Source organism: Dipteris shenzhenensis, chromosome 26 (genome assembly GCF_047967505.1).
Source record: "Dipteris shenzhenensis isolate YYH24624 ecotype China chromosome 26, Dip_SZ_1.0, whole genome shotgun sequence".
Taxonomy (NCBI): Eukaryota; Viridiplantae; Streptophyta; class Polypodiopsida; order Gleicheniales; family Dipteridaceae; genus Dipteris; species Dipteris shenzhenensis.
In genome coordinates, this window is record NC_141621.1 from 42,137,744 (window position 1) to 42,153,667 (window position 15,924).

At 42.6% G+C, this 15,924-nt stretch overlaps 1 protein-coding gene across 1 annotated transcript; it reads right to left on the bottom strand.

Moving 5' to 3' along the window:
• Positions 1–274: 274 nt before the first annotated feature.
• Positions 275–2,278, bottom strand: LOC147885098 (uncharacterized). Its single transcript, XM_087397267.1, has 2 exons — positions 2,147–2,278; positions 275–1,958 (listed from the first exon to the last, which is right to left on the bottom strand). The coding sequence occupies exons 1-2, from the start codon at positions 2,263–2,265 to the stop codon at positions 275–277; spliced, it is 1,803 nt and encodes a 600-aa protein (XP_087253393.1). The 5' UTR covers positions 2,266–2,278.
• Between the last annotated feature and the right edge of the window lie 13,646 nt (positions 2,279–15,924).

Consider the following 15,924-nt stretch of genomic DNA (forward strand, 5'->3'; position numbering starts at 1 on the left):
AGGTGATGGAACCACTATAGCCACGCTATGGGAAGAAGCACGGCCAAATGATGTAGCACGGTCAAATAATGTAGTAGTTGAGTGTCAAACATCTTCAAGAGAAATTAATATTCTATTTAGTGGGAAGTGATACCCTAAATCTAGGAAGTGAAGCTTGACACAAAAATCACCCCAATGTGCTTTAAGAGCGAGGCTAAAAAATAGTATAGAAAAGAGTAAATGGCTCACATATTATATTATGATAATAATCAGGTGAAAAGAATGATGGGAAACTTCAACTCATACATGCTCCAAATTGACTCTCATGAAGCACATGAAAAGCCCTAGCAGCGCTCTCCCCTGTTGAAAATAAGCTTCCGAAAGTAGCGTTATGGGACTTTGAAGGTGACTTTGATCTTCTTGGGAAAGGACCAATGCACATCGGAACATTCAATATAGGGGTAACCGTTCCGCGAGAAATATAAGAATTGGGCCTTTCATATGCTTGCTTTACCTCTCGACTCCACAAAATCTCATGTGGTCTCAGAACAGTTTTCTGTCCAATTCTGCCTCTGTCCATATCCTGCATAGCCCTTCTGTCCCCATTACTGAAGCTATTGCCTCTTCTCCCCGGCATCCCACCATAACAATTCCCTGTAGGATTGCTGGGGCTCCCTTTTGAAGGTCTTTCAGGACTAGCATTCCGTACTTTCAGCTTAGCTGTTTTGGAGGTTAAACCCAGAATGGGTTCTTTATCTTGCACAGAAGAATCCTCAGTTACAGCAGGATTGCATTGTCCCTGGTTTGCCCTCAGTCCTTTCTTAGGTTGCAAGGCTGATCTGACAGACGTAGGCGTATGCAAAGATGGAGGGGAGTGCATCGGGGTAGGCAAGGAGGTGAACTTTGAAGAAACATCTACACAGCCTGTTCCACAATTCAGCAATGCTGGAAAGCACTGACTTCTGCCGCTCGTCTGAACATCGGAGTTCGAAAGAAGGTGCTGATCTGACTTCAAACCTTTCTGCGCACCTCCTTCGGATTGAGGCGTTTGAAGGTTAGCCAAACGTGTTCTGGAGCTGCAATTCTTAGCTTTGCTTGCAGGAGTGCATATAGAGGGCTGCCAGGACGAGCTGGATGCCTTGCTTTCACCAGCAGAGTTGCTTCGCAGGAACCACGTCCTCTGGCCCTGATCCCTACCGGACGTGCTTCTAGTGAAAGGCCAGAATGAGCTGGAGTAAACTGTACTCTCCCTAACAATCTCAACTGACGGCACATCCTTAACCGTGGGAATTTGCAACTTCTTGAGCTTGAAGAGATGTTTGAGTTTTCTAGAGAATTTGGACGAAACTTTGGGAGAGGCTGGAGTACTTGTGGGGGGGTACGAGCATGATGCGGAGGGAGCAGAGCAATAGGAAATGTCGAGGTCGATGCAGCTGCAAACAGTATCAACTCGAGCACCTTCGATAGTCGTAGAGGCGCGGCAAGGATTCTCGTTATCGCTCCTTAAGTGCTGCCTGCACATAGCCGACCGAAATGCATCTTGTTCGACTGATGGAGCGACTTCTTCCTTCTCTACTAGTGCTCTAGGTGATTCCTCCCGGAGACATGGAGGGGGCCGCGCAGCAAAAGGAAGCAGCTTGCCTTCAAGAAAGAGGTGTTCCGCAGGTAACATTTTGTCCACAATTGAAAGCACATCTATGCTCACAGAATTTGTGAACTCGAACTCTGAGACGTAATCATCGGGAATTGTATGATCCCTCTTGCGCTTCTCTGGGGACATCTTGTCAATTATAGCCAAGTTCTCAGAGAAGGATAACCTGGGACTCATCCAACCGAAACTGGAAGGCGTCCAAGCATCTAATATGTCGACACATTCCATATCTGAGATCAAGAAGCACGAACTGCAAGGATGCAAGCTTTCCCTCTTGAGCGTTTTGGAGCAACCAGCATTCGCTTGAGTTGAACTCAGGCGATAATATCTGCTTGTGGCAAGACAATGAAGAAGCTCAGATAAAATCAAGAAGCACAAGACGGAAAGAGCATCTAAAAAACGACGGAAGATGGAAGCACATGAACGATCAAACCCCAAAACGACGCACGGCGCAAAGGATTATCGCTTGCTCGATCTTGAAACAAAAACTTTTGTTTGATTACAGATGCAACATACGCATTATGTCCGCACACCGCGGCCCATAGCTTGCTCTTCCATACGCTAGTCCACCGCACTGTCGTCCCCCTCAAGCCCATTACCCCTCTCGCCGTCAAGCGTCCATACAACGGTTTCATGCGCACACACAGACTCCACACACATACTTCCACAACGAGCCCATGCGACCACCCTTCCGCTCGCCTTTCCTCCTCCTCCTCCTCCTCCTCCACAACAGCAATATACCCAAACAACAAAAACTCATTCAGCGGCTGCGCTAGTGTGTGGCTGCCCACCTCTTACACAGCTCGTTTGCCGATCAGCACGCCGCGCAGTGAATGCCGCACACCCAATTCCCGTCACAGCAGCCTCGCCTAGTTCCTCCAACAAACCGACCGATCAGTGGCTTATACGACAGCGATAGAAGCTAGCTGCTTAATGCATGTCTTTATAGGCTACCACTGCTCTACGCAAGCAATTCAAATTTTCAAAGCTCCAGAGGTTTTGGAAGCTCGTTCGATTTGAGACTCTCCACAGACAAAACTTGGACCATACAGAAGAAATGTGGACTCCGAGTAGCTCAAACAAGGTGGTGGAACCACTGTTGCCCTCTATGTCAAACACAGACTGAGTTTTTAGCCCTCTTAAGGGTCTATGGAAACTTCATTTTCGTTTGCTTACATATAGCTCGGAAGAAAATGTCATGGGTCCATGCTTGTGAGTAGGAAGGCTTTAGCTTATTGGTTGAACTCATCTAGTGTCCAAAGCTTGGGCGTCTAGGGCTGCCCAAGCTTTTGTCCACCCGCTTTTTGAGGATCCATTCATCTTCTACCGCTCATGTCCATTTCATCACTACCCAACTTTGGGCACCCAATGTGTAACCTCCCTAGTCAAGAAGACCTAGTTACGAAAGCAGTTCGCTAAAAATGCGGTGTTAAGAGTTCATCATTCTTAAGCATTTAAATGGCATCTCAACCCCTCTTACCTTATTTGAAAGCAAGTAGCATCAACCTCATCCACTTATGAAATTATTAGCAACATTTCCATGTTAAGAGTTGATTGTTTTTTAGCATTTATGTGGCAACTCAACTACTCTTACCTTCATTAAAAGCAAGCAAGGCCATAGTGGTTTTGCCACCTTGTTTTTTTTAATATTAATTATAGTCAACTGAAGCAACCACTCATTGTCACATATGAAAAATGAATATTAAAATTTTGTGCATGTGTCAGCCAAACTTAGCAGGTCAAGATTGACCAATCCACAAACTCACCCCAAATGCAACCGTCCATACCAGAGTCAAAAATTCACTAGCACCACATCATTGAGGTCCATCATGCTGTACACCTCCTATACGTTGGTCCTAGTTCAAGAATTCTTCCTAAATCCATCCCTTTAGGGACTCAAGAGAGGCACTCAAGAGCTTTGTGCCCACTTCTACTTTGCTCTATACATTAAACATTCTCCCACTGCCCCTACCCCCCTCCCAAAATCTCTCTCTCTCTCTCTCTCTCTCTCTCGTTGCATGCTTCTTTATTTCTCTCTCTTAAACTATGTATCTCCCTCTCTTAATTAGGATATCAGCTGCAGAAGCTTCCTCTCTATTAAAGTTATGGAGTCATTCTCTCTCCTTGCATTGAGAATTTTACTTTTAACTTTTGGTTCATTTTCTATAGTGTTTTTTATATTGGTTCGTGTGTGTCAATCCATCTGCATTGCTCAAATTAAATATGCACCTCCCATTGCAAAAACAATTAATCATCCATGATATCCACTGGTACCAAAAAAAATAAAGCTCAAATCTTATTCCAAACTATACCTCCCTTTAGCGTCGATGTGATAGAATGAGCCATACTTTCTAGTTCCTGATTTCCCTAGCTCTTTGCCAACATTCATCCAAGGTTTCCAACCCATGTATTTATTCACAATTACTCATGTTTTGAGGCTAAAGTGTGTCTTGATCAATGAGCCCCCTGCATGCCAAACATCATACTCAAAATTTAGGATATATTTATTATAAGGTTACCATTTAAAAGGAAAGGATTAATCAAGGATAGGTCTCAAGAGTTTCTCTCCCATGTCCGCACATGCATGCGTGAACACACATGCTCACATTGCGTATGCGTGGGAATGCATGCACACGCATGTGCACACACATACACACACACATGCACACACACATGTACACGCACATGCACACACGCACACGCACATGCACACACGCACACGCACATGCACACATGCATATCGCATGTGCACGCACACATGTACACACACACACACACACACACATGCACACATGCATGCACGTGTGCGCACACACACACACAGAGGCATGCATGCACTAGTCTCTAAAGTCGCATGTTCAAGTAATAGTAACTTGAAGCTCTTTCTATTCACTTTATAAAGTGGATGGCTTTAATTTTTCTAGAATATGGGACCACATGTGTTGTCCTCAAATCTAGTTTGTGGTTGTGCCTTAAGTATCGTGTACTTGTTGAATATGTGCACTTTTCTGGTTTGAAAAAGTTTAGTCATGCACATCTACCATATAACATGTGTTCATAATTATAGGTCAAGTCCTTTTCTTTCCTTCAAATTCCTTGATGTGTAATTATTAAATATCTTTTCCATGAGGGAAGAGAAATCGTAGGGCCTCCTATTTGAAAAGAACCTTCTTTTAAAGTGGCACCTTAGACATTAATCTAGAATCTTCTATAAGGAGCTTTAGCCTTTGTTGCATAAAAAAGAATGAATCACATCAATGCAATGACTTTTGAAAATATGTTACGTGACTTTGTGTCTTTCATTTACTGTTCCCACACGTTTCATATATATGGGTCAAGAATATTGGCCCACTACATAATTCTACGATGTTCTCGAACTAGGCTACATCCACAAAATCCAAAAGTTTCCCATCATGATAGCACCTTACATTTATGTCTTTGTTTAAGCCATGTCTTTATACATATTGGAGCATATCTTTTCTATAATTGTGACATGTAACCTTTGCATATGAGAATTAGCAATCTCATAGACATTTTCTCTCTTTTTTGCCAAAATATGTTGGTACCTAGGAGGACTTAGTGAAGGTATTTTCATTCTTTAGTGGGACATACATAAGAACAAACTCTCTCTCTCTCTCTCTCTCTCTCTCTTTCTCTCTCTCTCCTATTCATGCTACTACCTTGTACTCCTAGCATAGTTCAATTTATATACATTAGTTAATTTAATGATTGTTATGGTCATGCTTTTTCATTGTTATTATTTAGCTCCTTCAAATAAGTATCTTTTGGAATGCAAAAGCCTCTTTGTTATCTTCCTTGATTATACAAGAGCCTCTTCACTACCTTCCTTGATTGAATTTGTTGCTTGAGATCCTGGCTATTATTTTGTACCTTTAAGCTTTGTATTTTGTACCTTTAAGCTTTGGACATTATTTATTAAAATGAATGTTGGTTTTAAATTAATAAGAACCAGATTCAACAACCGATTTGAATATCAAATTTTAGTATGATAGTAAATTGGATTTATTAGAACACCAAATCATAAAAAACGACAACAAAATTATGCAAACAAAAAGTCAACTCCATTTTTGGAAAAAATCCCCAAAAATGTGCATTTTGTCAAAATTAGAGGAACGAAATATACACTTCATGTCAAACATTTTAAAAAATTAGTACTTTTATGAAAAAAGAATGTATAAAATATTACTTACATTTTACTCCATAGCCCAAAAATGTCTAGTATTATCAATTGAAAAAAGTGTTCTCTTCTTTAATTTGAAAAACACGACAAATTACAAAGAAGAAGAAACTCCTTCATTCAACGAAGAGAGTTGTTAGAGCTTTTGCTTTAAAATACCGATTGTTTTTTGTGCAAGTGCCCATATATTTTTAACTCAAATCCATATACAAGGATTTCTACATCCTCTAAATCAAGCATGTCCACACATCGATGAAATCCTGTTTTATTTTTTAATTGCATTGTTTAAGCACCTCTAGATGATATGTTCCCTGAAGTCCATTGGTTGAAATATTTTTTATGAATTGACTTCCACATAACTAACAACATTGCCCTCATGGATAAGTGCACATTTCTAGAAGACTTATTGTACATAGCATGCTATCCACAAATTGATAATTCGTAAAATGATGTGACTTTAAGATCTAATACAATTTGATGAAACATTTTTAGTGCATTGTCTAACAAAACAACTTTTCTTTTTATACACAGTTGATCAAATGGTTGAATTTTAATATATTTTGACATTAAGATGGGTAGTATATATGGAGTCCACGACCATAGAAGAGGTTTATTCAAAGCAAGCATGTCTCTATATTTAGATAAAATCCCGACTCCTCAAATGTAAACGGTCTTGATTAGTACAACTTATCATTTACTGTGTTTCGGTCTATTGGTTTGATTCAGAGCTCTAGCCTTTGTAAAAATATAGCTTTTAGTTCAAAAAGCCTAGATTTGGAAGCATGAGTATGCTAGAAATTGTCTTTTTGAAAAATTCATGAAGTTTTGGATTCTGGAATCCAATATGTTGACAAGTGTGAACATAATGAATTTTTTGTTTGAAAAAAAGTAAAGTTTTGTCAATAGAATAAAAATTTTATATGAAAAAAGATGAATTTCGATTTATGAATGAACAAAAATATCATTCAAAAAACTTTGTCACGTGAAACTTTCATCAACGAAAAATTTTCGTCTGTGAAATTTTTTTCCTATTGATGGAATTTTTTTTTGTCGATGAATTTTGGAATTCCATAATAATAATTTTCATCGATGAAATTTGGGATTCCAGAAGTCCACTGGATTCTAGAATCCCAAAATTCATCGACGAAAAAAAATTCCATCGACGGGAAATATATTCAGCCGACGGAAAATTTTCGTCGATGAAAGTTTTACGTGATAAAATGTTTTTCCTTATACTAGAATGACATTTGCAATCACTCATGTTAGAAAATTTTACATAATTTTTAAAAAGAACAACAGTTTTCATCTTCATGATTCATATTTAGATCAAAATAAAGTAAACCACTAAATTGTGCTACTCACAATCGTCTAAAATTTGACCATTCAGATATTTGATTTTCTTTCTACATCTATCGAAATATTTTCTTTCAACAAGCCTCTTCTTTGTCTATAGATGACATATACCTACTTATCTTAACACCACATATATTCTCTAATTCAATGATAAGGATGAACTTCAATGATTGGGATGAAGTTTTTGTAGAAGAAAAAGCACATTTTTGTAATTCTAAGTAAGTAATGTATTATACTTTACATATACATGCATGAATTATTAGTAGTTTCAAAGAATATTAGATCTTGTCATTGATCTTGTTTTTTTTCAATTTGTCATTTGATGTGAAAAGTAAAAACTTTTTCATAGACCCACAGTGTTGTAACTGGGCAGAGAAACTAAATGCAGCCCTATGGGCATACTGAACCACACTCTATACTGGGAATACACCTTTTCAATTTGTAATACCAAGCCTACGCATAGCAGTATAGGAACACATGGGAGATCATGCATCCTTGAAAGAAAGACTCTATCAATTGTAGAAGCATACAGAGACAAGATTAGTCGCCTACCATGCCATGACAACAGAAAAACGCAGAAGAAAGGCATGCAGGCTTCATAGCATATTTATCTTCTTCTTCAACTCTAATACACCAATAATAGGGTCTTTGAATCCTCGACTAAGTCCTTAAAAAGACTGCTATGCTATTTGGAATCTCACATTCAACTCGTAAGTTCTCATGGTCTCATGTACAACACATTGGAATGGATCATGTAGGTTGCCTTGGGTCAATACTATGAATTCTCCATGCCTTCTTGTTCTAAATGATAGATTCTCCATTCCTACTACACATATGAAGAAACATCATTTTAGAAATTTAAATTTAAATAAATGTAATGCATCATGTGAATTCTTCTTCTTCAATAAACTTTTGGACTTCAAGACATACATTAGCAGTATCACAATCTCCAGCATCTCGTTTGCATCACCATTTCCTTCAAGTCCTGCATCACATCCAAAACAACTTGCTCATGTGTGACTTTGTGTCTTTCGATATGAAGAGTCCATATCATCCATGCCCACCATTCTCATATCCTCCTCCATGAAGGTTCTGAAAGAACAACTAAGGGAACCTTAGCAAAAGCAATGCACCACTATGGATAATCCAAAGTAAGAAATTACATTGAAACACTATAAAATTAACATGTATCTCATATTCTCCTCTTTAGAGCACCTACTGAGGTTCAAGATGCTTCTTTTCTTGAAAAAAAGAATCATGGATCACATATTGATCCTACAACTATACGGTCACATGGTAACATGGGAGATCTCCTCAAATGGTGCTATCAATACTCGTAGAGTTTACAGAGACTCTGATAGGCTGTGATAGAAGGTAGGTGAGGCTTGAGGAGGGATGAGAAAGACCATGAATGATTACGAGGGAGGAGAAGCAAGTGGAGGACAAGGTGTGAGGATGAAGGCAGACGAATACGCATGAGTAGGAGGAGTAGAAGCAACAGGAGCAGGCGTGAGCATGAGGAGGCAAGAGGAGCTTGCATGATTAGGAGGAAGGAGGAGTAGGCATGAGCATGAGGGAAGATGAGAATGGATGAGCATAAGGGAGGAGGAGGAGCAGGAAAAAGCAGCAGGGGGGGAGGAGGAGGACGCATGTGGGAGGAGGGAGGAGGAGGAAAAAGCAGCAAGGGGAGGAGGAGGATGCATGTGGGAGGAGGGAGGAGGAGGCATGTGGACAAAGGGAGGAGGAGGGGGGGAGGGAGGCAGTGGGAGGGAGGAGGAGGAGGAGGAGGAGGAATGGGACGTGTGGAAGAGGAGGAGGGAGGAGGGAGACAAGGAGGAGGATGGGGGGAGGAGGAGGGAATTCAAATTCAAAATTCAAAATTTAAAAGTTTGACTTTGGAGGATGGGAGGAGGAGGGAGAGAGAGGGAATTCAAATTTGAAATTTGAAATTTTGAATTTGGGAAAAGTGCCCCCTCCTTAGTGTAAGAGGTGTAAGAGGTGGCCCCCTCCTAGGTGTAAGAGGTGTAAGAGGTGGGATCTAACCCACCTAGGTAGGGGGGGTTAGGACTCCCTTGGACCCCACAAGAGGACTTGCATTAGGCCTAATCCATTTCTTAACCCATTCCTTATGAGGCCCTTTTGAGACCCCAATTCTTCCCTAATGTGTGCGTATGTGAGCACAGTGACTATGTGGAAGCAATGAGTACAACTTATGTGGTTCTGTACAAGATGTGCATTTTCCTCTCTTAAGTTGTGGGTCATCCTTCGCCTTTGGGAATGAAACCTAGAAGATAGGCTGAAAGGGAGAGAAAGGGAACATGCAAAAAATGAAGTCCACTTGGATCAAGGAGTAGTCAATCAAAAGATGACTGCATGGAGAACTGTGAGTATGGCTGCGTACTGAACATGTCATAAGTCATTGTGGACTATGCAACTACTCTATAGAAGAGGCATCTGGATGTGAAGCTAGTTGATGTAGCAATGGAGAAAGAATCTGATAGGTTGTGACATATGAATAGTCAAAAATCATAATAGGCTTGTTGCAAACGACAACTCATGACTCGTTGTCATTTTTTATGACTCGCAGTTTTGGATTATTTTGTTAACCTTAAATGTAGTTTACACTTCCTATTTGATAGCCAAAGTGAGAGAGGGAGAGAGAGAGGAGTGCACACAATATAGCTACCTGTACACTAAGTGTATTGATCATAAACATGAATATATACATGTGTACCCCTTAGGGTTAGGGTTTGCCCCTATGCCCTATGTGGATAGTGCAATTTACACTATCTTTAAACCCCCTCTTAAATGTGGCACTGGTTAAGTAGAGGGTGCATGTACAAGACCTATTTGTAAATTTCGTTTGGTGCATATGATAGCATCCAAAACTGAAAAGAAAACTGAAAAAAAAATCAGAATAGTATGTGCGTATGTGAGCATAATGACTACGTAGCGGAAGCATATACAACGAGTACAACTTATGTGGTTCTGTACAAGATGTGCATTTTCCTCTCTTAAGTTGTGGGTCATCCTTCACCTTTGGGAACGAAACCTAGAAGATAGGCCAAAAGGGAGAGGAAGCGAACATGAAAAAAATGAAGTCCACCTGGATCAAGGAGTGGTCAATCAAAAGACGACTGCATGGAGAACTGTGAGTATGGCTACATACTGAACATGTCAAGGTTGAACATGCCATAAGTTGCTGTGGACTATGCAACTACTCTATAGAAGAGGCATCTGGATGTGAGGGTAGTCGATGACATACGAGGGTGTCACCAACCCAAAGAACTGACATCAATAGTGAAGGTATGCTGTAGTAGAACCTCAGTAGAATTCTAATCTCTATCGAATGATGTGGGGTCAAAGAAGATCGCATAGTCGATGTGGATAGAGTGATCCAAGGGCTAAAAATTTGGGGCCAAAGGTGTAGGTGTCATACGCTGCTCTGCTAAAGAAGAGGCCCATAAAACTGACAAGGTATGAGAACCTGTCCAACTTGTATGCTCAACTGTCATGATGTTGTCTCTGTGCCAACATGGACTTAGGTAGAACAGAATGTGTGTGTAGAGTAGCGGCAAAGCTCTGCTTGTACTTGCATAAGGCTAGAATTAATCCCTCTTAGAAATCCAACTTGCATGTTCTACATGCAAGTTCTACATATGATTCCTACATGCAACTCCTACATGCAACTCCTACATGCAAGTTCTACATACGATTCCTACATGCGAGTTCAACATGCAACTCTGACATGCGACTTCTACATGCGAGTTCTACATGCAACTCCTACATGCGAGTTCTACATGAGAGTTCTACATGCAACTCCTACATGCAACTTCTATAGGCAAGTTCTACATGTAGGGAGAGAATGTCATACAATTCCTACATGCAGAGAGAGAAGCACACCAACTTGTATAAATACCCCATAATGGAATGAAGCCCACACTCTTTGGGGCATTGTGTTGAGTTCTACTTTGGTATTCCAAGCAATTGTCTCAAGTGTCCATGCTTCCTTGCACTCCACGTCCAAAAGCATGTCCTAACCTTGCAACTCCTCCTCCCCTCTCCTCCAAACTTGCAACCCATCCTCTCCCTCTCCTCCTCCCTCCTCCTCCTCCTCCCTCCTCCTCCTCCTCCCTCCTCCTCCTTCTCCTCCTTCCTCCTCCTCCCTTCTCCTCCTCCTCCCTCCTCCTCCTCCTCCTCCCCCTCCTCCCTCCTCTCTCTTCTTTCCCCCATGCTCGTACACCTTCTTCCTCTCCCACTCCTATGCTCCCCCTAAACACTTAGTTCCTCAACCCTTAATCTCCATGATCTACAAGGGAGATGAGTTCTCCACCATGTACTCTACTCCAAACCTTGGAACCTCTTCTAAACTCTGGAACCTCTCTCTAAACCTTGGAACCTTCTTCTAAACCTTGGAACTCTTTCTAACCCTGGAACTCCTTTTAAAACTTAGAACCTCCTATTAATCCTGGAACCTCTTCTAAACCCTCGAACCTCCTTCTAAACTCTAGAACCTCCTTCTAACCCTTAAACTCCTCCTAAACCTTGCAACCCCCAATGAAGGCGAAAGACTTCATTACCTCAACCATGATAATACACGTTCCTTTTACACATGCATGCACTATGTTTGCTTACCACATTTAAGCCTATGTCTCTCACCGGAACACGACTCGAGGTCCAAAGCTACACGTATACTACAAATGACAACCCCAATATATCTATAGGTGACAAAAAGCCTCGGAACCCTTCATACTAAGAATACCCTACTCTTCCTACGGAAGCCGTAGGAAAGAGCCAACATTTGGCATCGCTGTCGGGGAGACTAGGATCTCAAGTAACGAGTAAACATATGCAAGTATATGTAAAAACAAACTACTTCAAACTTTCACAAACATAATACTCAAGGACAAGGAGAGTAAAATTTTTTCCATTTCTACCCAAACATATGAACCCCAAGCATCAACCTTGGGTTACTACCTTAAGAAATTTTCTTTATTTCTTAAAAAGAAGCCACTTGATAAACAATCAGGCTAGGCAGTGGACACGAATGCATAGAGCTTGCAATCTCGATCATTTCACCTTGTTGAAGAAGAGCAAACTGAGCTAACCATAAAAATTTATGGCTCAGGAAGACTTTAGGGTTCAACCCTAAACCTAAACCCATTTTCTATAAAAACCCACTCCACCCTGTCATTCTTCATTTTCACATCTTGCCTCCATCCTCTCCTCCATTCCGAGACCTATGCAAGACACTCCTCCCTCTCCATCGACCACCACCCTACTCCTAGCCTCACATGGTAAGTGACTTCGAGCCCATCTCGCCAGCGAGATAGCCTAGCCATCCACCCACCGTCCATTGGTCCTTAATAATCTAGTTACATTGAGAAAGGCTTGGAGAGCGTTCAAGTGACCATCTCTTCCTCCCTTCGGATTTTTGCCAAAGTTTTTCGTTTTTCGTCAAAGTTTTCCATCCATCAAGTTTTTTCTTTTTTCTTCTCCCCCTCCTCCATCTCCCCCTCTATCCTCCCCTCCATCTTCACCATCCCACACCCCCTCCATTTCCCCCTCCCTCCCTCCATATCCCCCTCCCCACCCCTTCCCTCCCTCCATTTCCCCCCCCACCTCCCCTCCATCTTCACCACCCCTTTTCTCCCCCCCCTCCCTCTATTCCCCTCCCACCCCCCCTCTATCTCCACCACCCTTTCCCCCTTCCACCACCACCACCCCCCCCTCCACCACCACCCCCTCCCCCCTTCCATCTCCACCACCCCTTTTCTCACCCCCTTCCCTCCACCCCTCCCCCTCCACCACAACCCCCTTCCCCCCTCCATCTCCCCCCCTCCCCCCCTCCATCTCCACCACCCCTTTTCTCTTTTCAACCACCTCTGTCTTCCCTCCCTCCACCCCCCTCCTTCTCCACCACCCCCTTCCACCACCATCACTCCTCCCCTCCTCCACTACCCCCTCCCCCTTCCCCCCCTCCATCTCCACCACCACCCCCTCCACCGCTCCCTCACCCCCTAAAAGAATTAAGATCTAAGGAGGCTCATAGTAAGAAAGACTCATGATGGAGAGCTACACCTACCAAGCATAGACTCAAGTTCACTTAGGCTACAAGATCGAGACTTGTATTCATATAGATACTTGAGAGCTTGCTTGTCTACATCAACAATACATGATAGGCCTCTTATATAGAGAATGCCCTTTGAATAGTCAACACATGTGGGATCCTCTCATCCACATCTCTCCTTGTGGATATCCAGACTCCACATCATGTAGTCCACATCCTAGGGTGGCTACTTTAATTCTTTCCTTATCACATACCTTTGCCCTTTAATCTATGTGCTCATGGCACCATATCTCAACACCTCCCCTTGGTGCCATGATCCTTTGGCTACTGCAAGGTGGTCAAATGTGAGTTACATTCCATCACCTCCCCTTAGTGCATGCATTGCTACTTAAGGTGGTCAAGTGTGGTTTTTACATGTCAATACCTCCCCTGGGTGCTTTCATAGCTACTCTCAGGTGGTCAGGTTTGATTTACAAAATATAGGCAAGGTTGGCAAGGATTTTACTTTTCAATGCTTCATGTCGATGGCATTCACTTCTTCGCTTGATGTAGCTTGATGCATGATGCTTTGTTCTTCCATGTGCCATGATGCTTTATGTGTGGATGCCATGCTTTGTGCTATGGTCATCTCATGCACTTGTGCTTTGGGCATGCTTTTTGCATTCATGCGTTGCTTTTCCAGTTGTTGCAAAGGTCTTACCAATTGATTTCTTTCAATATTGGTAGTGTCTAATTGCATACAATGATTCTGACTTGACACGCGCGTAGAGCTCAAAAAGACGATGACTTTTCCTTTTTGGAGCGTGTCCACACTCATCTTGGATTGGAAGTTATGGCTTGTCGAATATTCTGTGAAGAAGATGCCTTTGATGATGATGAGGCATACGGATTCACATGCGGAATTCAAACTGTGCATGTGAGGAGGCAAGTGTGCCTACAAAGCATTGATGATGTGGCTTTGTAGATTAGATCTAACTAAGGGTGAAATTCACTTAACCCAAGTTAAATTCTATCTGCCAGGTGTCTGGTGACTGGATTGCCATGTGTTACCATGCTAGAGTTAGCTCAACCACCCTATCTCTTAAGGGTTGGTTTAATTCATTCCACGTGTCATTTTCTTCCTAAGGTCTAACCTTGGGAGAAGAATGAGCTGCGATGTCGTCGATGTGGCCTGCTGATTGGAGAAGAGACATGCTACGATGTGGAGTCGTGGAAGGTCTCATTGCGTAGAGGTTGTGGAGGGGAGGCTGGAGACACTGGAGAGCTTTGTCGCCTTCAAGGATGCTTCACTGAGGTGCATCAGAGGTGCGATGTCGAAGAGCCGTCGGTTGGCTAGTCATTGAAGAGCCGTCCATTGGCTGATCGATGCAATGGTTGGAGAAGCTCAGAGGCGTAGCTGTTTGAAGAAGGCTTGGCCTATTAGAGTAGCTGTTCGAGCTGTTCGGTCATAGGTGGCAGGAGCTTGTGGTCAGTGAAGCGTTGCAAATGAAGTCTATCGTAGCTGCATCGTTGGAAGTCTGTTGAAGAAGGCGGTGCTTCTACTGTGTGTCTTTGGAGCTTCGAGGTAGTTCAGGAGCTTGTGGGAAGTGTTGTGGAGCTTGTGGGCACATTGGTCATGTAGGAATCGGAGATCTCTTGTAGGAGTGAGAGCCAAAGTGTAGGTCATTGAAGTACCGTGAAGCGAGAGCCAAAGCGAGTCACTGATGGTGTTGGCTATGCCTTTGCCCAAGTTGCCGGATCATTCTCTTTGACACCATGCTTGAAGGAGTAGCTGGATTCTGAAGCGCTCCGATTGTGCTTGTGTGTTTTTTGTGTTAACGCCCTTCGTGTGTTGGATCCCGGAATCATATGCATTTTCTTTTGGAGGGCAGAGTCACTGCTGCTTCTTACTCTTGGCCTGTTGCCATGAAATTCACCATCTTCAGATTTTGTCAATTGTGTGATCACCTAATCTCCCTTGCTAAAAATAAAACATTCTAATTTGGCCCTAATTTTTGCTGGCAGCTCGCTGTGCTAGGTAGGGAAGCTAGTCATCGTAGGAAGCCATGGGCTCATTTGGAGGTGGTGTAGATGGGCAGTACATGTTGGCTGGCTGGAGAGCTCATTTGGGAGATGGCTTGTGGAGGCAGTAGTTCCAAGATTAGTTTATCTTCAACTCGACTGATTCGCAACTACAGGAGAGTCTCTCTAGGACTTTGCAGCTCCTATGCAAGCTCTTCTCAAGAGCTTTTCTTCATACTACAGTGCATCTTTTGCTTCTTGAAAAGCTCCCTATCAAACCTCTCAGGGGCCCAATAAGTGGAGAACACTCATACAGACATACTCTTAAAAAAAACATTTAATGTAAAGGAACCTACCACTTAACAACCCTTAATTACTTTTGCAAAGATCTAAAAAACCACATCTCTCCTTGTGGATATCCAGACTCCACATCATGTAGTCCACATCCTAGGGTGGCTACTTTAATTCTTTCCTTATCACATACCTTTGCCCTTTAATCTATGTGCTCATGGCACCATATCTCAGCACCCCCTTCATCACCCCCTTTTCTGCCACCCCTTCCCACCCCCCCATCCCCCCCCCCCCCCCCCTCTCTCTCTCTCTCTCTCTCTCTCTCTCTCTCTCTCTCTCTCTCTCTCTCTCTCTCTCTCTCTCTCTTTTCCCCCTCTCTCT

Coding starts and splice junctions, on each gene's coding strand:
- LOC147885098 (XM_087397267.1), bottom strand. CDS start 2,265: ATGAAACCGTTGTATGGACGCTTGACGGCGAGAGGGGTAATGGGCTTG. Junction 1,959..2,146: donor GCGGTGTGCGGACATAATGC/GTATGTTGCATC, acceptor TGCCACAAGCAG/ATATTATCGCCTGAGTTCAA.